The sequence below is a fragment of the Camelus ferus genome, chromosome 25 (assembly GCF_009834535.1).
Source record: "Camelus ferus isolate YT-003-E chromosome 25, BCGSAC_Cfer_1.0, whole genome shotgun sequence".
In the NCBI taxonomy this organism is placed as follows: Eukaryota; Metazoa; Chordata; class Mammalia; order Artiodactyla; family Camelidae; genus Camelus; species Camelus ferus.
The window spans coordinates 30,188,457-30,214,041 of NC_045720.1; the positions used below are offsets into that span (position 1 = coordinate 30,188,457).

A 25,585-nucleotide genomic window follows, 5' to 3' on the forward strand; every position below is an offset into this window, starting at 1 on the left:
TTGAGCCCCTGGATCCAGATATGCCTGAAGTCAGATAACATCTGTACTTCCCACTTCATATGAGCATTAAATTTCCCTTTTGTTGAGTTTGGCTTCTGACACATGGAACCAAAAAAAAAAAAAATTTTAATTTAATACATGCTTCAAAAGTCAGTTGTAGACATAATTTAACCTTTTTTTTTTTCTTGGCTTGTTTAATGATACTTTATCATTGCTACTGACTTACTTTGGTTTTCTTTTGCAAAGGGAGGAATAGAAAGGGAAGGTGAACTCCAGGGTGTTATGTTCCAATAGGTCAGATTTAGTAAATCCTATGAGGAAATGACTCTACCTTTTCTTTTCCTCTTGGAACTGATCTATACCTACACACACACCACATCACACATACACACCACACCACACACTCACCCCTACTTCCCAAGCTCACATGGAGCCCCGGCAGGCATATTCATATGTTTTCACCCCATTCTCTGGGTAGAGCTGATTGGATCAGAGATGGACCAATCAACTTCTCTTTCCCTAGAATTTCAACCCAGGGCCTAGTGGACTGAACCCCTCTGTCTAAGGCTGGAACCATTACAAGTAACATGAACACTAGGGTGGAGGAGGGGGAGAGCTGTACAGCAGCGTTATTCAACTAAGTGATTTAGGGAAACAGGGAAAATGGATTAGCAGATGCACAAAATGAAATAGAGATGTTTCAGAAACGTTCCAGTTCTAAACATTTCATCCCTTCCAAGATCCAACTATAACCTGCCTAGGTTTCTCAAGAAGCCCCGTGTTTTTAAGTGAATTTCCACTTTTTGTTTACATCTCCAGTGGGTTTCTATTATTTGCCTGTAAAGAATTCAAATCTAATACTTTATTCCTATAGGTATTTTAAGTTCTCTTCCGACATTAAATCAGATCACGAGGAAGCCACCCATTGAAGTGAAGGTAAGGGGGTGGCGTCACCCCTGCAGAACCACCTCCGGGGGACTGGGAGGGGGTGGCGAGGTTTAAGTGCTGCCCTTGGCTTTCATCAAAGGTCAACACAAGAACCACGACAGGTTTCACATTCAAATGAGGCTGATCCTCATCGGCTGTGTCTCTTTGATTAAGTAACTTAACCCGCTGGACCTTTAAACTTGGGACAATACCGACAACCTACCTCCCCGGGTTGCAATGACAGCTCAATGAGATGAAGACAGAAATGTGCCCAGAACAGTGGCTGGGCCAACGTCCCGGCTCAGCAGATGTTTCTCCTACCGCCTCCCCTCCCTGCTTTGCCGCCTTGCTCTTAGCTGTTAACCAGTTCCTCAGTGCCAGCACGACAGGCAGTGCCTCTCTTAGACTGAATTTTAATCTGAAATCTGACATAGCACAGAATGATAGAGGAGGATTGGGTCTGAAAGTTTTTCTAGTTCAACCCCCTCGTCTATGTTTAATTAAAATTAAAAAAAAAAAAACTTGTTTAAAGCTTAGAGTTGCATATAGGTTAGAGTCAACTAACTCTGTAAGCCTTATATAAAAAGACAAACAGCAGCCTCGAGACCTCAGCCATGTCACCTGCCTGAGACGCAGCCCTTCCTTGCATCTCGCTGACAACTTCCAATGCCACCAAATAACATGCTTGTGACGCCACTTATTTTTCGGGATCAGGTATTATCTACCGACCTCCCACTGTCAAAAATGAGGATCTGCTACCTGACTGCAGATCAGGAAGTTGAAATGCCTCAAGATCAGTGGTGTGCCCAAGGCCCAACTCAGATAATCTGGGGTTGAGGTCAGAGAATTTTTTTTTTTTAAGCTTCTTAGTATTTTCTCACACAACACGCAAGTTTAAGAGGCATTGCCTAGGCAGTGAGAGCTTCTGAGGAGGAACTTCAGCATTTCAGTCTTGGCTCTGATGCTTTCTGGCTCTGTCACCTTGAGCAAACCTCTTCTGAGCCATATTTTTTTTTTAAATCTCTAAAATGGCACATTTTGAAGAATTTACAGGAATAAAGGGGATGACATGGTCAAATGCTGTATGAAGATGAGTGATGATTGTGAGTTTCAGCCCAAGGGTTCACTTCCCAGAGCCCCATTTTCCTCATTAGCAGAATGGGGCTCCCCTGGCCCCATCTTACCTCCTGCTGCTCCAGTTCAGTGGCTTTGTTCTTGAACTAAGGGCTTCCTCACACTTGCTATTTTTTCTACCTTAAACACTTCTCGTTCTCACCCTCCTCACAGGCTCTTCATCTGGCTAATCCTGACTCACTTCAGGTCCCAGCTAACTGTCCCCAGTCCAGAGACGTCTTGCCTGTGCCCCTGACTCAGGGCTGACCCCCTCCCCCACCCCACCCCCACGCACTCTCCGTGCTCTACGCTCGTCCTGCGTAGAATGGATTGCACTTGGGAGTCTACTCAGTTGTGCTTTTTCTTGCTGAATGTCTGGCTTCCCTTGTGGGACTGTATGAGCCCAGGGAGGACATCTGACATGTTCACGGCAGTACCTGCGGCCCAGGCACAGGGCCAGACACACAGCAGATCTCCACTGAACATTCTCTCCTCTTGGCTGAATGCCAGTCCACCTGCTGAACCAGCTCATTCCTGAGACCCTCAGCTCAACCTTGTTCCTACAACTCCCTGACTTAGAGATGCAGAAAAGCTGGTTGTCCTCAAGTTCATGTTTATTTAACCAAGATCAGAGTCTGATAGCTGAACAGTAAGCCTGGCTCAGCAGGTGGGGCATACCCAGGCAAGTTATTGTTTACAGCGTGTCCTGGCGTGGCTGGTAATGCACTTCCTTCATTTCCAGCCACAGAGCAGTGGCTCTCATTTCTGCTGAAGAAACAAAATCTCCTTTATATGAACCATTAATAAGAGTTTCAAGTGGCAGGGAGAGCCCTGCTCTGTTTCAGGGATGTGGAGCATCACTGCAGTTCACATGGTATCCTCGCAACTGATGAAGGGGAGTGAAAAAAGAATCAAAAGAAGCAATAAAAGTTTTCTGAAAAGGCTTTCCAAGAAAGGGCTGCTTGGGTCATTTCCAGCCACACTGTCGAGAAAAGAGCTATTTCTCTTTTTAAACTTTCAAATACAGAGATACTATTCAGTGGCCATAGTATGTTCCTGATTTTTGTTGATTTTCAGAAGTCAAAAGTATTCTTTAAAAAAAAATAAGGCCAAATGTGTTACGATGCTCTATCATTGTGACAGAAATTTCTAGTTCTGAACAAATCTATACCTAGAAATGTTCTCCATTCAATATACAGCTGAAACAGATGTTGTAAGGGGACTTAAGCATGTGTTGGGACAGTTTAGGTGACAAATGATGGCAGTTATTAAGAGCTTGGGTATGTGAGTACAAGGTACCACTGCCATCTCCCCAGCTCCACCCATGACAGGGGTGGCTAAGTGATGGTAACAATTAAACGTGACAATTGAGAGTGTTCATTCTAGAATCATGCTGTCTGGGTTTGAATCCTGGCTCTGCTGTTTAATAGCTTCATGGCCTTGGGCAGTTTATTCAACCACGCATTCCTTCAGTTAGCTCTTCAACAGAGGAATGGGAGGGTACTTGCCTCACATCATGGGGTTGGCTGAGTGACTGAATGATTTGAGATATAAATATATATGTATTTGAGATATATATGTATAGCACTTAGAAGGGTTTTTGGCCCAAGGTAAGTGCTTAAGAAATACTAAGCTCTGAAGTCAAAAACTAGACACAACCCAAATGCCCATCAACAAGCCAATGGAGGAGGGTCTTCAAGATGGCGAAACAGAAGGATGCAGAGCTCACCTCCTCCCACAAATACATCAAAAATACATCTACATGTGGAACAATTCTCACAGAATACCTACTGAGCGAGCCAATGGATAAATTGTGGTATAGTGGAATACTACTCAGCAGTGAAAAGAAAAACCATTAACACACATAAGAATCTGGATGAATCTCCAAATAACCATGCTGAAGGAAAGAAGAGACCAAAAATCTCTATGATTCTATTTATATAGAACTCATGAAAAAATATACGAATCTATAGTGACAGCATAGCAGAGGCTGCTTGGGAATAGGGAGGTGTGGAGAGGTGGGAAGGAAGGAAGAGGGGCAGGAAGAAGCTTTCGGTGGTGACGGATATGTTTACTATCTTAATTGTGACGATGGTTTTAGTTTCATGATTGTATGTATATGTGCAAACTTACCAAATTATACACTTTATTTTTTATTATAATATAGTTGATTTACAATGTTGTATTTCTGGTGTAGACATAGTGATTCAGTTATATATTTTTTAATACTCTTTTTCATTATAGGTTATTACAAGCTATTGAATATAGTTTCCTAAATTACACACTTTAAATGTGGTTTGTTGTATGTCAATTCCATCTCAATAAAACTGCTTAGGGAAAGCATGAGCCATTACCATTTCCTACTAATCTCATCCTTGTTAACACGGAGCCCCAGCTGGTCATCATTACTGGATCAGAGTCAGTTAATTCTAGTCTTACTGGTTTTCTCTGGTTTAGATGAACTTCTGATTCTCTCCCACTTTTGAGAATTTATGATTCTGTATCTTACTAGTCCTCTGACCTTAAACAAGTCACTGAAACTCTGAGCTTCAATGTTTTTCATCAGTAACATGGAAATTATATCCACCTGCCTTTCTGGGTTGGGGAGAAAGTTGACGTGGAAATTTTCATCAAAATGCTCTAAAACACTGTGCAGTGTTACCCAAGCACAAGGGGATAACATGTGCTGCGTTAGTTGAATACTTGATGTGTTTGGTCTGCCAGCAGGACTTGATACTAAGGACCTCTCAAAGCAGTCCTTTTAGAAATACTACTTAGATTTGTGGGGTTTGTATGAATACCTTTGTTACTCATCAGGGCTGTGGAGGAGGGATTCAGAGATATCAGAGTCTGAGGGACCCAGGCCGAGCCACTTGGAGAGGCGTGGCCAGTGTTAGCAGGATCGCTCTGTGTAGGAATTTTCCAGGGGGAAGACTCCACCTGTCAGACCTTCCACTGGCCAGGGGCCCCGCCCTTCGATGAGTGACAGCCTGCTGCGGGGTGGCGTTCCAGGGCCTGGTTTCATCTCTTGCATAGAAAAATGATCGTTTAATATCACTCCAGAGAAACTGCAGGGGTGTTTTCAGGGAAGAGCACCTGTTACAAGACCTCATTTTAGGGGTGAGAGAGAGTTTATATACCCAGAGTGAAAAAGACTGGAAAGAGGCAAACTAAAACTGCCAAGTATGTGCCGAGAGGTATAAATCAAAACACTACCAGTGGTTACTTCTAGGCTTCATGTTGGGAAACTTTTTACTTTCTTCTTTTGGCTTATCTGCATTTTCTAAATTTTCTACAGTGAGTGGACATCACTTTTGCAATAAGAAAAAATTTTTTAAAAATCCCCAAACCAAAGTATTTCTAGTATAGAATTGCTACCTTTGTTCAGAAAAGGAAGAAACATTCTTGTTACCTCTAACCAATAAAGATAACCATCAGCTGTAAACAAGAGGAAAATAATTTAAATGCCTCCATGTATGATCTCCCAGCTCCGGCATCTGTCTCTGAGAGCTGTTGTCACGGGGTAGCTTCAGGAAGGTCCGGCTGTGCCCCTTGGCACCCAAATGAAAAAGATTGTGCTGTTCCCAAGCCACTTTATGGCCCTTAGGGCTAGATCTTACTCTGTAATCTATACATAAATCTAAATTCTTCTTGAATCAACATGTTTTCTGCCTGTGTGACTCAGCTTGAGACTAATTGTATTGTACCCTGAATTCCCCCGAGCCTCTCAGTCACTGGGTGTCCCCAAGAGCAATGGAACAGCCGTCACTGGTTCATAGCCGTTCCTGCTGAACCGGAACCAGCACCCACTGCAAGGAACCTTCTAAAAGCTGTGGTCATCCCCAGAAGCATCTCATGTGCGCTCCTCAAAATTCTACTCTGGCCATGACCCACCACTGTCTTACTGTCTTACATTTCACTGAAGAGCCCAGAGAGTCGAATTTCAAATCCTGGGATATTACAGCTGTGTTACCTTGGGCGAGATACTTAATCTCTCTGTATCTCAGTTTAGTTTTTCTGTATCTCAGTTTCCTTATCAATAAAATGGGCACATAGAGTTGTTGTGAGGCTTGAGAGAATTGATGTTGCCAAGCACTCTGAGTGGTGCCTGGCGCACAGTAAGTCCTCATCCATGTGAACTATTTTTATCACTGGCCCAGGGTTTGAGTCCACCCACCTCCCTCAGTAGGTCCCTAGCAGCGTGTGAAATAAGTCTTCATTCGGCAAATGGATGAAAAAGACTTCGAATAAAACCCCAGGTGATGCTTTCCAGACTTCAGTTTTATCCCAGCAAGCAGCTTGGATGACATTCTTAACGCAGCATCTCAGAGACTAGATGTCATCTCTCAGAGAGCAAGTTGGAGCCAAACTCAGCCTTCAGAATTCTAAAGAGATGGGAGGGGCTCTGACCATAACTGCTTTTATTCACCCTCCTGTAACTGTCCCACCTGGGAAGTTTTAAAATCCTGATGCCCAAGATGGATCCCAAACCAATTAAATTGGGATCCCTGAAGGAGGGAGCCAGACTTCAGTATTTACAAGCTACCCAGGTGATTCCAAAGGGCAGTCAGGGCTGGGAGGCACTGCCAGGCCTCATCCAAATGTGTGGGTTTGTGAACATTTTCACCATAGGAACGGGTCACAGGTGGAGGCTAATGTATGTTGCTAAAGATATGAGTGGATGTTAACAAACTGGCAGGATTGAGGGGAGAAAAGGCTCAGGAATGGGGCCCTTAAGATGTCAGAGCTCTCTAGTATTTGACCTCCTTTTTGGAAGATGCTTGATTTGGGGATCGTCAGGTAGTACGGCTTGTGTTCTTGTCATTTACGGAGTTTTAGGGGAACCGTTCCTTCTTGTTGGATAACGCCTGCGCTGCTCTTGGTTGGAACTCCCCATGTGAATCCAAAGGCAGGGCTGGGCGAAGGCAGGGCTGAGCCTGGCAGTTCTCCAGTGGCCCTGCCCTGGAGGCACGCAAGGTCTTGTGGAGGAGAACTGCTGTATGACGGGGACATGGACAACCCTCCTGCACACGCTGAAGGTGAGATGGGAGCCGCGCCATGAAGCAGAGAAGGGGCCTTGGGGTCTCTGGAGGGTGGAGGCAGCCCGCGGAGGCCATGCAGGAGGGACGTGGAGTGTGTGTCGTAAGAAAGTTCCTCCATCTCGCTGTGCCTGTTTCTCCCATTGTCAACGAGGATGAGAGGGCCCGTCTCGGGTCACTGTGAATACTGAGCCAGGACAGCCTGTGTAAAGGAGCCTGGTGCTGGGAAAACCCTTGCAGGGTTGGCCATGCTTATCATCATCATCATCGTGAGATGATGGTCATTCAGACTCTTCTACAACCTGGATAAGGTTTTCCTCAACAACGTTCCCACCACCTTTGAGGGGCAGCAAACCCCTTTCCATTGCGGCTCTTGGATAATGCTCCGGGTGGTCCTCCGAGCCCTGATGTGCAGGGTCTGTGTGTGTGTTACAGCCATGGTTGGCATCTACAAGGCCTGCAGTAATTTCACCTTTTCCTTCCACTTTATATCCCATTTCTCTAGGAAAGGTCGTTTGTCCTTTCTCCTTCTCACCAAAACCATCTGTCTCTCCTCCAAAATGCTGTGCTGCCCTTAGAGACCATTGCCAAAGTGGGTGCTTGTGGCCTGGCCCCCTCTGGGACTCAGACTGCGTCAGGCTGCGTGGGCCTGCCTGGGCACCTGGAATTGGCCAGGCTTGGAAAGGACATAGGAACCGGGCTCCCAGGACATGGAAGTCCTGGCCAGGCTCTGATTTATGTAACTTCCAGGGGGAGGGCACTTCTGGTGACAGGACACTCCTGTCTGGGTTCTCCAGGGCCCCATCCCCTAGAAACCTGAGCTACTAATCAGAAGTTTGGGTGGTGAGCGGCAAGTCGGAGCCGAGAAAACTGGATGGTCTTGAGTTGTATCTCATCCCTGCTGAACGTCCCCAGCTGCACAGGTCCAGCGATTAGACTCCGCATCCATCTGAGGTGTGCAGATCACTTCCTCCCCTGGACGGAACTTGGAGGAGGGGCAGGAGGAGGAGCCTCGGCTCAGAGGCGGCCCTTCCACCAACTAGCAGGCCCTTAGGATTCCCCATCCTTTCAGACAATCACAGTTCAGGAAAATTGGCTAGACTAGAGCTCTAGCTTCATTCACTCTTCTAGTTGCCTTGACTACATGGGTTGTTACCAAGCTTCCAGAGCGTGAGCCCACTTCTCACCATCTGTGCCTTCCTCAGGTCACCCCATCCTCTCCGGTGACGTTGACCTCCACCTGGGTTCCCATTCATGGTCTCACCCCTCCTCTCCAGCTTGGATTTCTGAGCCCTCTGACTGGCTCTCTCTCCAGCACATCCAGCTCAGCACATCCAAACTCATCTTGTGCTCCCCTACCCCTACCCTGCTGCTTCCCCAGATGGTGGGCCCCATTGTCCATCAAGTCTCTTCAGCCCAAACCCCAAGGCAGCCTTGGGTCGCCCTCTCCTTTTCCTCACCTCCCATGGCCCATCAATCTGAGTCTTACAACTTTCCCTTTTTTTTTCCTTCACAGTTTAACAGTATTGATGTATTGCCAGGTATGAGGCAGAGTGACGCGCCGTCCTTTCATCTGGCGAGCATCATTAGTGAACAAAGCAACGTTGGATGTTTGCTCTTGCACCTTTGCTTCCTTACAATTCAATCCCTAGTTCACTTTCTCCATGTGTTGAGCTGCTGGACCCGGACAGAGCAGGGTCACATCAGTGGACGATTGTTAGAAGCAACCATTACACATGAAGAAAAGAGCCAAGAGAGTTACGAAAGCCTACAAATTTGTCTAAAATTTGGACCAAATCTAACAAGCCAATCCTTGCAATATATTGTGAAAGGATTACCAAGCCATTTGGGGTCAAATAAAAAGCTCCAGTGCCTTAAATGGATACCCCTTGGCTGCTTGAGAACAGGAGCTGTTTCTAACTGTGCTCGGTCATATTTGAAATCTATCGCTGTCGACACGGCCCCGTCTTCTCTGGCACAGTGACAGCATTTCCCGGGACACCAGCTCCCCAGGCTATGAGCAGGGAAGACCTGAACCAGTTCCAGCTGTCTCTGCTGCAGACTTCTCCACATCCTCAGTCCACTTATGTACTTTGTCAACACCCGAGAGGGGACTGTCCAAGCAGTGTCACCCCAAACTCTTAGAGCTGAGCATCCAGGTTTTGAGATGCACCCTACAGGACCTGTGATCTATAATCTCTTTTTGTCAAAGGCTCCCTCGCTGGTCTCACCTCCTAGTGGCGCAGTCACAGAGTGCTCCACCTAAAACGTGCCCTCCGCACCCTCTCCCTCTTTACAAACCTTCAGCAGCTCTTCATTTGCAGGACAAAGTCCAAGCTTCTCGGCCTGGCGGCTGCACCTTTCCCATCTCACCCGCCTCCCTCTCCAGCCTCGACGTGCACTTCTTCAAGCACCCCTTTCATTTCCCTGTAACAATAAAGTCCTTGTTGTGTTTTGCTTTGGTTGCTTGATTTGTTTGTTTGTTTTTCCCTGATCATCTTAGGCCTTTGCTGCTCTGCCTTCCACTTAACTTCTTGTCCTGAAAGGTCCTCATCAAACCTCCCGCACCTGCTTTCCTTCCCAGAAAGCCTCTTCTGCCTCCCGTCTCTCTCCGTGCCAGCTGGGTCAGTGTCCCCTCTTCCTGCTGTTGTGCACGGGGGGTGCCTCTGTCCCTGGACTCCCAGCAGTGCTGGTATTTCAGGGTGTCTGCCTCCCCGGAGCAGGCAGCGAGGCCTCCCAGTCAGTCCCATCCCTCCTTCCACCCCCGGCCTGACTCGGTGCCTCCACGCAGGCACCTGAGCGGAACTGAGCTTCTCCGCAGCGTGAGCATCGGCCCCCCCACCCCTCCCCGCCTCCGACGGGCTTGGTTTGGAACGCCTGATTCCCAGCAGTTTTACTTCCACAGGGTGAGCTCTTCCCCATGTCAGGGCCCGAATCTAAAGGCCCTTGGTTTTCTAGAGTTCCTTCCATTAGTAGGGACGGACTGAAAACTTACTTTGGTTGGAGAAGTGGCTGGGAGCAAGGGCTCTGGAGTCAGACAGCTTGGGTTTCATCCCGACTCCCCTCTTACAAGCTGCATGAAATGCCCTGCACCTCAGTTTCGCCCCCCTGTAAACAAGAATGGCAGATACAACAAGCTCGTACGGGTGGTGTGGGGGTTAGGTGGGCCTGTGTATGTAAACATGCAGAGTCACGCCTGGCCCGGAGTGAGCGCTACGTAAGGGTTAGAGAGTCTTGCTATTATTTTCAGGGGAAAATGCTTTCTTGCTTCCGCCTGTTTCTGGTGGCCTCAGGCAAACTTCGACTTGTGGCAGCAAAACTCCAGTCTCTGCCTCTGCCTTCACATGGCCTTCTGCTGGGTGCATGTCTCTGTGTCCTTTTCTGGGCCTTATAAGGACACTCTAAGTGGATAAGCCACCCTAATCCAGGAGGTTCTCATCTCAGTTCTTGCCTTATGTGCATCTGCACAGACCCTATTTTCAAATAAGGTTGCATTCTGAGATTCCAGGTATATGTGAATTTGGCAAGGCTGCTATTCAACTGGTTATGGTCAGTTTGTGGGTTTAGGTGTTCCAGATCAGAAAATCAGCCAGGAACCATGAACACTTCAGAACTCCCCATTACTGGTGTACTGTTGCAGCTCCCTTATGTTTTCTATAGCTTTCTTTGTTTTCTGAAGTTCCAGCGGACCCCAAAGCACTCAACAAAGCCCAATAGAGGTAGAGTCAAGACAAAGACACACAGCCCAAACTCTCCAGTTTTCCTTTCTGACTCATCTGTCTGGACCTCAAGGGACTAAAGGAATGCTGACAAATGAAGAAAAATAGGGTGGGCAGATTTAACTTCATACCCTGCCTCTTATGGCTCCTTGGTATATTTGCTCAGAAAAGCTGCCCACCAACCCAAAACTCTTGCATGTTTGCTCAAGTCCCTTTGTCCATATGGTCCATGACTTTGGCTGTTGGTGCCCAAAGGCTGGGTTATAAGAAAAGAAGGAGCAAAGGACACATGTACACATAGGTTGGGTCTCTGTCGTTTTCACGAGAGCACCATCCATTAGGAACCACTGGGCTAGCTCTCTAGTCCCTACTACGCTGCCCATCCCAGAGGCCCAAGGGTGTGAAGGACTCAGGAGAGGCAAAAAGCTCCACCTCACCATCCATACCTTCAAAAGAGCGTGGGTACCATATATCAAAGGACCAAAAAGGTTATACAAAGTGAGTAAGAGGCCATATGCAAATAACATTTAAAAGGTTTTAAAAGCAGTAAATGGTTTACTTGTTTGGTAATACCATGGATCACACCACAGAACTGCCTCTTTTTTGGGTCTATAACTAGGCTGTAGGTTCTGTGAGGTTACAGTGCTGATCTGTCACTGCATTGCCCAGCACATACGAGGCTCTCAGTAAACAGCCCTTGACTGAGGGACTGTTAAGCTTTTATTGAATGCCTACCATGTTCCAGACACAGAGTAAATTAAAATACCCCTCAAAAACAATATAGAATTGATTCAGAGATTGAGCACCATTAAATGTGTTTACTTAAAACTACATTAAGAATTTAAAACTACAAAGGGCATGATGGTAAATTAATGGCACAGATTTCACAAGTAGCCTTGAAAAGCAACTTCCTAGAGCATGGGCTGTAGATGCAGACTGCTTCCTTCATATCACAGTTCCACCATTTATACTTCTGCCATTTGGAGCAAATTTCTCAGCTGCTCTGTGCCTCAGTTTCCCCATGTGCATATGAAGATAATATTACTGTCTACTTCATGTGGCTGTTGTGAGAATTCAATGAGTTTATTTATGTAAAGTGTTGAGAACAATGTCTGGGAGAGTAAGGTCTTAAGAAGTGTTAGATTATTATTATTATTATTATTATTATTATTATTATTATTATTATTATTATTATTATACTTATCTCTTGGACATGTTTGAGCAATGTACCTTGCACAGTGCAGGGTAGCTATACTTGTATCAGACAAAATAGACTTTAAGCTAAAAATGTTAACAAGAGACAAGGAAGATCATGATATAATGATAAAAGGGTCAATTCATCAAGAACGTATAACAAATATGAATATTTATCAACCCACATCAGAGCACTGAAATATATGAAGGAAATAGTAACAGAACTAAAATGAGAAAAAAACAGCAATAGAATAATAGTAGAGGACTTTAATACCCCAGTCTCAATCATGGGTAGATTATCCAGACAGAGTCAATAAAGAAACAGTGAATTTGAACAACACTGTAGACCAAGTGGACCTAACTTATATAGACTATTCCATCCAACAAGAGCAGAGTACTCATTCTTCTCAGTGCACACAGAATAATCTCTAGGACAGATCATGTTGTGCTATAAAACAAGTTTCAACAAATTCAAGATGATAGGAATTATATCAAGTACCTCTTCTGACCACAATGGTATAAAACTAGAAATCAGTAGGAGGAAATATGGAAAATTCACAAATACATGGAAATTAAACTATGCACTCCTGAACAACAGATGGATCAAAGAAGAAACCAAATGGGAGGTTAAAAAATTCTTGAGACAAATGGAAATGGAAATATAATACATCACACTTAAAGAATAAAGCAAAAGCAGCTCTGAGAGGAAAGTTTATAGCTATAAATGGCTAGATTGGAAAAAAAAAAAGATCTCAAATGACCTAACATTATACCTCCAGGAAGTATTAAAAGAAGAAAAAACTAGGACAAAGTTAGCTGAAGAAAATCATAAAGATTGGAGCAGAAATAAATCAAATAGAGAATAGGAAAAAGATGGACAAGATGGACAAAACTAAGAGTTGGTTCTTTAAAAAGATATTTAAAAGTTGACAATCATTGGCTAGACTAACCAAGAAAAAAAGAGAAAGGACTCAAAATCAGAAATAAAAGAGGAAATGTCATAACTGATAACAGAAATTCAAAGGATCACAAAAGACTACTATGAACAATTATATGCCAATAAACTGGACAACCTAGAAGAAAGAGATAAATTCCTAGAAATATACAACTTCCCAGGACTGAATGATGAAGAAATATAAACTCTGAACAGATCAAGGAGACTGAAGCAGTGATCAAAAACCTCTCAAGAAACAAAAGTCCAGGACCAGATGGCTAAACTGATAAATTCTACCAAACATTTAAAAAAGAATTGATACAAATTCTTCTCAAACTTTTTCAAAACTAGAAGGAACACGCTGAAACTCATTTTAAAAGGCCAGTATTACCCTGATACCAAAAAGAGACAAGGACGCCACAAGAAAGTTAATAGGCCAATATCGCTGATAAACATAGATGTAAAGATTCTCAACAAAATATTAGCAAACTGATTCAACAATACATTAAAAGGATCATACACCATGATCAAGTGAGATTTATTCGTGGGACATAAGGATGTTTCAATATCTCAAATCAAACAATGTGATATACCAAACTAACAAAATAAAAGATTAAAAATCATATGATCATCTCAACAGATGAAGAAAATCATCTGACAAAATTCAACACCCATTTATGATAAAACTCTGAACAAAGTGAGTATAGAAGGAACATGCCTCAACATAATAAAGGCCACGTATGACAAGCTCACAGCTAACATCACAATCAGGGATGAAAAGCTAAAAGCTGAAAGCTTTTCACCTAAGATCAGGGAGGAGTCCACTAACTTGCCCAAGGCCCCTAACTGGATGCTGCTGAGCTGGGATGTGAGTTCCTGCTGCCATTCTCTGAGTCACTACGACATACGGCCTCCCTAACTCAAAGGCCCTACGCCTCAATTTCCTTTTATGAAAAACCAGAACAGTTGAAGGTTCCTCGGTCAAAGCTACTGGCGAAATGAAAAAGACTAATGTACATCAGAGCAGGGCGCCCAGCAAGTGTGAGAGAAGGAGTGGGTGTCCAGCAGTGATCTCCTTCCCTTGTCTCAGAGTCCCATTTCAGGCCCTCATCTCTCACCCAGCGATGACTTGCATCTTAAAGGACTTTCCAAGATTCTGATTAAATCCTGGAAGAAACTACTCAGGCCTATGGAAAAGTGATCTGTGACGCTGGAAAATTTACTCTACTCTCTCGGCCTGTTCTGTCATTGGTAGGATGTTGTTCTTTTTACTTTACTTTATTTTTTAAATTGAAGTATAGTTGGTTTACAATGTTGTATTAGTTTCTAGTGTACAGCACAGTGATTCAGTTATATATAACATATTCTTTTTTATTACAGGTTATTACAAGCTACGGTACATAGATCCCTGCATATATCCCTGTTGTTTATCTAGTTTATATATAGAAGTGTGTATCTGTAGGGGGAGGGTATAGCTCAGCTGTGTGCTTAGCATGCACAAGGTCCTGGGTTCAATCTCCAGAACCTCCATTAAAAAATAAGAAGAAAGTATAAAAATAAATAAATAAACCTAATTACCCCCCCACCCACACACAAAGAAATTTAAAAACATTTTTCAAAAAAATAAGTATGTATCTGCTAATTCCAAATTCCCAGTTTATCCCTACTAAGAATGTTTTCTATGTCAGTGAGTCTGTTTCTGTTTTGTAAGTTCATTTGTGTCATTTTTTTAGATTCCACATATAAGTATATCATATGATATTTGTCTTTCTCTGACTTACTTCACTTAGTATGATAATCTCTAGGTCCATCCATGTTGCTGCAAATGGCATTATTTCATTCTTTTTTATGGCTGAGTAGTATTCCATTATATATATACCACAACTCTATCCACTCATCTGTTGATGGACATTTAGGCTGCTTCCACATCTTGGCTATTGTAAACAGTGCTGCTATGAACATTGGGGTGCATGCGTCCTTTCAATTTAGAGTTTTCTCCGGATATATGCCCAGGAGTGGGTTTGCTGGATCATATGGTAAATCTATTTTTAGTTTTTTAAGGAATCCATGGTACTTTTCACAGTGGCTGCACCAATTTACATTCCCTCTCACAGTGTAGGAGGGCTCTCTTTTCTCCACATGGAAGGATGTTGTTCTTAATGTTCACCCAGAAGAGTTAGGGGAGGGTTAAAGCACAGGGAGCACGGAGAGAGCCCAGGGCCTCCTTGTGACAGACACACGTGACTGCTCTTCCCTCCAGCCTGATGACCGCAGCAAAGTGGGGGAATGCTGTCCTGGTGTAACTAAAAGAAGAGGATTAGGATTACTTTCCACAGCAATGAAAAATGAAAGACTGTTGAAAGAACGTGGGATGGTTAGTCCAGAGAATAAAGGGTTTATATGAACCATCTGAGTGCCAGCACCTATTTGAAGTCAAAGCTTCTGGGGGATCAAGAGAGTCCAAAGCCATTTCCATTTGATGAGGTTTCTGGTATATTAACAGAGAAAAAAAGTATTATTTTCTCTTTTTTAATGGAGGTACTGGGGATTGAACCTCATGCATATTAAGCATACACTCTACCACTGAGCTATATCCCCAGCCTCACCCCCAAAAAAAGGGTATTTTTTTTTAAAGGAAAAATATTTAGTATTTAAAAAAATACTAAAGTACAGTTAACAAACACTGTGGCCTACCTTAAGCGTTACGTTCGACAAACGTTAATACATAAAACAAAACCTAATATAATTGTTCCAGTCATAGGGGTAATTACTAGATGTACATATATATTTGAAAACCTTAATTCACAGTAACCGCATGCAGTGTTGGCAGGTAATGGGACACATTTTTTCCAACCCTGTCAGGGCACCTACTTGCAGCAAATGTCAACATTTTGAGTTTGAGGGTTAGTCTGAGTGTGATCTGTCTCTGTCTCATGATAGACCCAACTGAAGGGGGACTGGAACATTCTGCAGGCCACAGGGATCAGAATGGGGCCCTGGGGCCATTTCTCCTCTGCTGTGCACCCCACCCCACCCTCACCTCCTAACCCTCAGCGGGAAGCCTGACCTGAGCTTTTGGGGAGAGATGGAGTGTAGTAAGTGACTGACTCCATTGGCAGGTGGACGGGACATACATGCACAACGATTTTTAACTTTAGTGAGTTCAAGGAACCCTCTGAAAATCCGATGAGATCCTGGGCCTTCTCCCCAGAAGAATTTCTATCACCCCACCACTCACTCACAGTTTTCCCCGCAAAGAGCCCCCAGGAATCCATAGACCTCAGGGTGCAACCCCTAGCCGAGGGAGGCTCTGGCACTCTCTAGGGTCTTCTACACTGAATTCCGTCCCAGGGAATTCCTGCCTCGCACCTGGGAGCCCGGCCTCGGGCGGGCGCAGGCTGGCGGCGGGCGGGCCCTTGGCGGTGGATGCGCTCAGCCTCCCTCCCTTCCTGGGACCTGAGCTGCGCAGCTGGAGCGGGGCGGGGACCAGGAGGCGGCGCGGCCCGGCCCCGGCCCCACCTGCGGACCGCGGAGCGAGGGGCCGGCGGGAGCGGGCCGCGCCCCGGACTGCGCGGCCAGCCCGCGGCACCCACCGCCTCGGGCTCAGAGCCGAGGACCGCGCCGCCGCCGCCGCCGCCGCAGGCCTGGCTCCCTGGCTGATCGCGGAGCCGGGACTCGCCGACCGCGCCGCAGCCGCCACGAGTCTAGCTCCCAGCGCTGTTCCGGGGCCACCGCCAGAGCCATGAAGATGCACTTCTGCATCCCGGTGTCCCAGCAGCGGCCGGACGGGCTGGGGGGCCGCTACGTGGTGGGTTGGGGTCGGGCTGGACAGAGAGGAGGCCAGTGACATGGCGGGGTAGGGGGGCTCACCTCCCTCGGCTAATTCGGACGCGATGTGTCTGTGTTTGCAGCTGTACTCCGTGTACCTGGACGGGTTCCTGTTCTGCAGGGTGCGCTACAGCCAGTTGCATCGTTGGAACGAACAGGTGAGCGGATCCGAGTCGGGTACCAGCCCACCCACCTGAGGCAGGTGAAGAAAAGTGTGCCCAGTGGTCTCTTGGCGTCTGACTCGGGACACTGAAGCTTTTGAGGGCATCAGGCTCTAATCAGGGTCGTGGTGAGGACTGAGTGTGAATTGCTTGGTATTCAGCGCAATGACTACATGTTGCTGCTCCTTATCACCAACAGCTGTGAGATGAGGGAACAGGGTGCAGGTGATTATCCCAACCGGTACCAGCCCCGTGATTCCCACCAGCCCCACATGCGCTCCATTTCAACACCAGCTGTTCCCGCAGTATGATGTCCCTGTTCAAAGTGAGCAGACCAAGTCTAGATCAAGGTGTATTCTTAGGAATCTTCTACATGAGTATTTAATCTCCTTTCTCCCAGAATTTGTCTGCCCCTTTTAAAAAGGTATGTCTTTATTTTTGTTTTCAAACGAGGGTATTCATAGGCTTCAAATACCAGCTGGCTGGAAACCCAGCAAACAGACTGCTTATCAAGACAGGGGGCCATTTCCCACTCTAGTTTCTCACTCTGATGTCCTGATAGCATTTTCTTCCTGGAGGCAGACTGATTTCTTATCCTGCTTTAATGGGCTTTATTTTCCTAAGAAAGAAGTGTTGCAAGTCTTCGAGCTGGGTTAGAGGAGTACATGGAAGTTTGCAAGTGAACTTCACCCTCGTGCAGTGTTTTCTTTTTAATTTTTAATTTTTTAATTTTTAGATTTTGTATCCTGATTATAAAGAGCCCATACCTAAAGTTAGAAAGAAAAAAAGAAAAAGAGAAGCTTACCTAGGTAACAGCAATTAACATTTTTGGGAGAGTCCTTTCAGGCAATCTCTGGTTTCTAGTGAATAGATACATCACGTTTCCTTTAACACTATCTTCTGTTGATGGGCAGCTCAGGTCCATTTTTCCACAATTAAAACATCACTCCAGGGAGGAAGGTATAGCTCAAACACTAGAGCACATGCTTAGCAGGCACTAGGTCCTGGTTCAATCCCCAGTACCTCCTCTAAAAATAAATAAAACTAATTACCTCTCCTCAAAATAAAATAATTAAATAATACAATAATAAATTAATTTAAAAACTTTTAAAAAATCACTCCAGTCAGACTTTTTGCTCATACATCATAGTGCTGGAAAAATCTATTTTCAAGGTATGATGACAATTCTTGGAAGTAAACAAAAACAGGTTTAATGTGGTTGTTACCTGATTTTTGTGGTTGTCTTTGAACTGCTAGCACCTAATATGGTGCCTGTGACCCAACAGGTCCTCAGGAATGATTGCCAGTGACCGAATAAAAGGGGCATGGATTCTGACTTCAGAAAGATGACAAGCTAGTTGTAATCGAAATGTGTCTGGGGAGTTGGGAGGGCTACAGAAGCAGGCAGATGGGGATCTCGAAGGAAGAGAAGGTACAGGTGTTTTAGGTATTTGGAAGAGGAATTCGACATTCATCTCCCGCCCTCATCTGTCTTCCTATATGTGAGATGGCCCTGGGGCAGTGGCCATCATGGGGGAAAAGTAGAGGATGGCAGGGAGGAGCAGAGAGGAGCAGGGAGGGCGTGGGACTGACTGCCCACTTCCTCCCCCTGCACCTCACCTCTTCTCTGACCTTTGATTTTCTCCTCAGAAATAATCAAGTTGGTGGTTATGGATGTCAACTTCACAGGGCACTTGTGAAGATGAGGGACCAGTTTCTCACAGAACTTGGTGCACAGGTTACATGCTCAGTAAACATTCACTCACTCAGAGGCTTCTGACCCTCGTGAACCAACAGACTCAGGATAATGCTGGTTTTCAGAAAAACTTGGACTTATCAAATTCTAGCAGGTCCAGAAGTGGAGACAGAAAGCCAGTTCTTTTACTCTTGATCTTCTATGTTGGAAGCCATGAAAAAGAAACCATCTGTTGTTCCCTGCAGTGGACTCTTACAGGCTGAACTGCCACAGCCCAGGGGCCCCTGGAGGGTATACAATCGATATCCACAAATACTTCATAGTTGTCCCAGGTTTTTCAAAATCCTAAAGTGGAGATTTCTTTATCCAGTTTCTAGCTACCTTACAGGTATCATTGTTTCCATTTTCTGTAGGAACAACTCCATTTTAAAGAAACTATTTAGATCTGGGTGGCTATTAGTATTATTATTAATTTAAAACAACAGCTAACAGTCAGTTACTCTGTGCTGAGATGGGTGCCAAGAGCTTGACATGTAATATCATGTTTAGTTTTTACAAGTCTTAAGAGCAGGGTTATAATTAGCCCCATTCAACAGATGAGAAAATTGAGGCACAACCTGCCTCAAGTCATACTGCTAGTAAGTGTTGGAGTCAAGATTTTATCTCTAGAACCTGCTCTGACCTATTACATTTTGTGGTTTCTTACCAAAGTTGACAAAATAAATTGTATGAGAAAAACAACTGTGTCCTAAACTAACAGGCTTTTACTCTATTTGGGCATACCTAATAAAATTCCCTGACTTTCCATGTTCAGTGTGATGAACTTTTGGTAAATGTATACGATTAACACTGCCATAATCAAGATAGAGAACAGTTCCTGAAATCATAAAGTTCCCTTGTCCCCTCTGCCTTTGATCCACCTCTGGCCCGAGACAACCAAGATCTGCTTTCTGTCATTAGAGTTCTGGGAGCAGGATTTTATCCACCTGCCCTCTCTGAAGTCATTGCCTGCAGCCCTGTCCCCTGTTAGGCTCCCCTAAGTTCAGGCGGTGGCAGCTTGCTCTGCTCCTGCTGAGAACTGCCTGTCTTTCTGCCCTGTGAACTGCCTGACCTGACTTCTTTCTGTGCTTTTAGATGAATAAAACCAGTCTGATTTCTGCTCTTGCCTGCACCACCTCCCTCAAATGGACTTAAAGAAATCTGGCTCCTTCTGGCCGTCCAGTGTAAGTGAGGCTGGACTCTGTGGAAAGAATGCTTCCTTCTTTGCAAACACTCTGCCAGCATCAGTCGTGGCAATGCGGATTGGCCAGGGAAGCTTGGGAAAGATCCTTCAGTGGAAGAGGAAGGCTATGCACCAGTTCCATCTTCCTCTCAGCCGGCTGCTGACCCAGCCCAGCTCCTTCCCTCCTTCCACCCGATGTCTGCTCTTTCCCCAACTCAGACCCTTTGTTCTCATCAAACTGGCCCATTGCCTCTGCCTGGCTCACCTCCCCTTCCTGGGAAGATCCCTGCTCTTTGGCCATGGGTTAGGGACCAGCCCTTTCTCAAGGCTCACCTCCTCCGGGAAGTCCCCCTTGATTGCACAAGATGCCTTTCTCTGATTCCTGTGCCACTTTATGTTCAGACCTTGTCATGTTCCCTTTTTTGGTGTGTAGATTTGGTTTCCCCTGTTTATTTAGTTGCAAAATCCCAATACTTGAAGGGATGAATGAAGGCTGTAGGCATAGCCGAACCAGCACAGAATCCTACTTTAGTAGATGCTCAGTAGAGATTCGGTGGTGCTGGTGGAGGAGGAGGAAAAGCAGTGAAAAGACTCTGAGTTCTGCTACTCAATAACGAGTAGGATCTTGGCTTAAGTCACTTCATCTCCCTGAGCTTCAGGTTACTCTTATCGTCAAGTAATCTTGTCGTCAAGGTGGAAGGATGACAATGTTAATGGCAATGATGCTCATCTGCCTCGTGGGACTGTCCTTTGGCAGTCCAGATTGCTTTGAGCTTGTGGCCCTTTATCTGGAAAATCTGAGGTTTTTATTACAATGGGCCTTGCTGAGGTGAGACAAATGAGTCAACATTAGAAACAGAGACTGTAGAAAAGACATCCTTTGTGTCCACAGTTGCACTTGTCCCAGGTCACCACTGTGGGATAGGGATGGGGGCTGTGAGTGCGTAGGGCGGGGAAGGAGGTGATATTTTCAATTGGCCGGTAAAGTCCTTTTCATGTTAAAATGCAGAACTGTACGATGGAGAATTCGGGGCAGGAGATTGTGCTGGGATTAAGAACATATATTATATGAACATGGTCTTTAAAAACAACCAAACAAAAACACCTCATAATGAACAGAAGAGATATTTTCCTTTTGATCTCTTGAAAATTTTTTGGAAAGAGTGATGGGGCTAAACGCTAATACCAGATAATTCTCAGTATGCTTGTGGTTTTAATAGCTAAACTATGTGCTATCCAAGACCAACTGAAAGGTTTGTATTTCGGGAGAGTTAGAGAACTTGTGGAGTTGGTAATTGACTTTGGCTGGCTCAACCGCTCAGGTTGTTGCGTATTTCTCTTCCCTCTTAGTCCTGTGCTACAGAAAGGGCGGGGTCGGGGCAGGGGAGGATTCTTCAAGAAGTCAGCTCAGGTTGTAAAACCTGCTGGGAGAGTTTTGGCTCTGGTATGGGTATTAGGACCTTAATCCTTGTTGACTTTTCCCTTAGGGTTTCTCCCAGATACTCCCCTCCTGATGGGTGACCAGGCAGCCCTGCTGGCTCAAGGCCACTGTGATTCTAACCAATCCGGGAGCACCTGAGGAATTTATGAACATGTGCCAAGGAAGACAATTACCTTTTAAAGATCACTTAGTTAATCAAGAAATAACTGCATGCGAAGAAGATAAATTCCTGCTCCTGCTTGATGGAATTAGCCGGGATAGGGTGCATAAATCCCAAGTTGTTTGAGCAGCCCTGCCTGTGATGACGTTTCAGTGGGGGTGGGGTGTGGAGAGCGAAGTGGCTCTGGACAGTCTCTGGCATAGCAGGAAAATTTCCTTGCATTTGAAGAAATGGAATTGTTGCAATCATATTTTATACTATTAGATTTAGAGGAAAGATTGCAAACTAATTGGACACCAGGGTTACGCAGGTAATTTAAATTTAAATGCAAGATGTGGGTCAGCTGTGAGGCAGCGGGGAGTGGTGGGAACAGCTTAGGTCTCTGAAGGAGACAGTTGCCTGAGAAAATGTGAACTAGGTGATTCCAGACCTGGTTTCTCAAGAGAGGCCAGAACATCAGTTTTTCTTTTTCTTTTTTTAATGAACTTTTTTGGGGGGACCAATCTTTAAAAAAAATTGCCAAGATAGTACAGAGAGTTGCCATCTACCCTGCACACAGTTTCCCCTGTAGTTTTCCATTTATATGGTACTTTTGTTATAGTTAATTAACCAGTATTGATACACTATTATTAACTATAGCCCATCAATCACTCAGACTTCTTTAGTGCTTACCTAATGTCCCATTTCTGTCCCAAGCTCCCATCCAGGTCGCACATCACATTTAATTGTCCTGTCTCTTCAGGCTCCTCTCGAATGTGACAGTTTCTCAGACTTCCCTTGTTTTTAGTGACTGTGGCTGTTTTGAGGATTACTGGTCAGGTAGTTTGCAGAATGCCCCTCTGTTGGAATTTGTCTGATGTTTTTCACATGACCAGAGCCAGACTGGGGTTATGCCTTTGAGAGGACGATCGCCAAGACCAAGTGCCATTCTAATCACATCATGTCCAGGGTACCTGCTATGGACGGGACTTCACACTGTTTGCCCTTGGTCATCTGCCTGAGGTAGTGTTTGTCAGGTTTCTCCGTGTAAAGTAACTCCTCCGCCCCCCCCCTTTCCTTAGTGACTTCTTTGGAAGGAAGTCACTATGCGCAGCCCACACTTAGAAGAGTGAGGGTTTATGCTCCATCTCTCTGTGAGGTAAGTACCTACATACATTATTTGGGATTCTTCTGTACTAGGGATTTGTCTGTTCTCTCCAGTTTATTTGTTTATTCAATAATTTATATCTGTGTGGACTCCTGGACATTTACTTTCTACTTTGGGTTGGATGTCACTAGGACTTTATCTTATTGTTCAGATTACTCCAGCTTTGGCCTGTGGGAGCTCTTTCGGTTTGCTGCTGCGTTTCTTTGACATGCCCCTGTTGTTGACTTTCTTGGCTTGTTTGGGGCACTTTCTTATTTTCAGGTGCTGCAGATGCTCCAGACTTGTCTTGTACGTTTCCTGCCTCGGTCCTGGAGTCCACCATTCTCCATGGAGCTCTAGTTGCTTTTATTGGAGAACAGTATTAGAAGCCAAGGTCTGGGCACTGGTGTGCTCCTCACCAGTGCAGTGCTGTGGCTTCTAGGCCCTCAGCTGACAGAGCAAGGGAATACACCATGTGTATCTGCATGTCTATAAATACTTCTGTGTGTAGCCATCTGTATCCCTATTAAGCGAAACAAATTCACAGCAGTGTCTTCAGCTACCATCCATTACCACATGGCTCCTAGCCTGTTCCCCTTACTTACCTGAAAACCCTCATTCCAACGGTGAAAAATCTGAGTCCCACCACCTGCCATCCGTTTACTTAATTGTTCAGTTCTGTGCATGCATATAGTGGTATGAGAATTATTAACCTGTACCTGTGCAGGAAGCAACTTTACCAACTAGAGCACAGTGCTTACGTAGAGTTTCTTTTGCCTGTAATGTTTTCTTACATTCTGCACTCTGTCCTGGGTTTTCCTCAACTTTCTGTATGATTTTTAAAATAGTCATACAGATTAAGGTTGTGCTGTAAAGTTCAGTAGGTTTGACAGAAGCATAGCATCACGTGTCAGCAATGACAATATCGCACAGAATAGTTCCATTGCCCTAAAAAAATTCCATGTGCTTCACCAGTTCAACACCCCCATCCCAAGCTCCTGGTGACTATTGGTATTTTTACTCACTCTACAATTTTGCTTTTTCCAGACAGGCTTTTCACTTATCAATATATTTCATGTTCCTCCATGTCTTTTTGTGGCTTGACAGCTCACTTCTTTTTATTGCTGAGTAATATTCCATAGTAGGAATACACCAGTTTGCTTATTCATTCACACATTGAAGGACACCTTGGTTGCTTTCAGTTTTTGGTGGTTATGAATAAAGTACCTATAAATATTGTATGCTGGTTTTGTGAATATAGTTTTCAAATCTGTTCCGTAAATAACCGGAAGTGAGATTGCTGGATTGTATGATAAAACTATGTTTAGCTTTGTAAGAAACTGCCAAACTATCTTCCAAAATGGCTGTACCATTTCATGTTCCCTCCAGGACATAACTTTTTATATTTTATATCACAAAAAAAAAATATTGGTATCAAATTCAAATTCCCTGTAAATCAAACAAACAACTTAGCAGACCAAACAAAACACATCCAGGAGCTGTGTTTTACCTACAGGCAGGCGGTTAATAACCTTTCTCGGTGGTAGATCAACACTGTCCAGTAGAACTTTCTGTGCTGGTGGAAACGCTCTATATCCTCTTTGTCCAATTCAGTAGCAACTTGCGGCATTTCTGGTGGCTGCTGAATATTTGAAATAGAGCTAGTATGACTGAGACACTGAATTTTACATTTTATTTTTATTTAAGTAGTCACAGGTGGCTGATGGACACCTTATCGGGTGACACGGTTCTGGGCCACTGGAAGGGTTTGGGCTTGTAGTTGAGTGAGATGGGAAGCCATGCAGGCAGTAGAATGATCTGACTTAACATTTTTAAGGTACCACCTTAGAGTCTTTATTAGAAATAGACAGAAGGGGCTCAAGGGCAGAGGCAGAGAGGTTTGTTGGAAGGCTACTGCAACAACCTGGAAGAGATGACAGTGGTTTGGACCAGGGTGATGGCCATGGGGGTGGAGAGAAGTGAACAGATTCTTGATGTGTTTTGAAGATAGGACCTATGCAAGGTAAATATTAACCACACACACAACTGTGTTTGTGGCAAAGGCCATGGCATTCAAGTTCTTACCTGTTCGCATTCTCATTTCTCTTTAAGCCACTGCTTTCATTTTCTTTAAGCCACTGAGCCCTCCTGCTCCAAAGTACCATGTTAAAACCTAACTGGATTCCTTCCAGGTTTCCCTTCTCTTACTTTAAAGAGAATGATGCTGTGCCTGGTCCTCAAGCTGTCCTTGTAAATGCAGGGCTGGACTGAAGGAAGACGTACTTTCAGTTACTTCAATTTAAAGATCATTTCTGAAGCATCCCCTATTAGCTTACATAAAAGTCATTTCCACCGTGGCCTTGGGTCATATGTGTGTGGGGAGAAGGGAGAGGCCTGGCTGGGTTTCTATTGGGATCATATGTCAGCCTTGTAGGAATTCTAGAAACCAGCACTGTCCATGAGAAATATAATGTGAGCCACATATGTATTTTAAAGTTTTCTGGTAGTCATGTTATAAAGCATAAAAAGAGGCCAGTGGAGTTCATTTCAATAATATATTTTATTTAATTCAATTCAATATATTCAAAATATTGCCATTTCGACATGTAATCAATATAAAAATTATCAGTGAGGTGTTTTACCTTCCCTTTGAACCAAGTCTTCAGAATCTGGATTGTTTTTCACACTTAAGCACAGCTCACTTCGGGCCGGCAGCACTGCCAGTGGCTACTGAATTAGCACAGCTGTAAACACCTGCTGCTGTGTTCAGATTTGGTGGAGGTGGGGTGGGGGAATTAAATTCCCAACTATCATCCTTGATATCACAGATTCTATTGGAGACTGAATTAAAAGAATATTGTATGATGTGACCAGTGGGCAGTTTGGTAAAAACAAATGAAAAATTAAAATGTACCCCAAATCTGCCACACTCCCTCTGGAGTCGTCAGTCTGGGATGTGTCTAATGGTGCTCTAGAAACCTATACTGAAATAAATTCCTCCTTAAGAAAATCAAGGTGTCCCCTT

General features: G+C 44.6%; 1 protein-coding gene across 7 annotated transcripts in view; it reads left to right on the forward strand.

Annotated features, from left to right (window-relative positions):
* Window positions 1–6,979: 6,979 nt before the first annotated feature.
* The window catches only part of SNX31 (sorting nexin 31), a 63,694-nt gene continuing 45,088 nt past the window's right edge, over window positions 6,980–25,585 (forward strand). For 3 of the 7 annotated variants that reach the window (XR_004315134.1, XM_006192817.3, XM_032467770.1), the window contains exons 1-2: window positions 16,446–16,734; window positions 16,838–16,912. Coding sequence is in view for 4 of the 7 variants with exons in the window: in XM_006192817.3 (XP_006192879.1) it covers window positions 16,669–16,734; window positions 16,838–16,912 (141 nt within the window). In the remaining 3 variants the exon portion in view is untranslated. Of the gene's footprint in view, window positions 7,080–16,444; window positions 16,735–16,837; window positions 16,913–19,745; window positions 19,835–21,320; window positions 21,745–25,585 lie in introns of those variants that run through there. The other 4 variants (XM_032467774.1, XM_032467771.1, XM_032467772.1 and 1 more) reach the window with 4 other exon arrangements.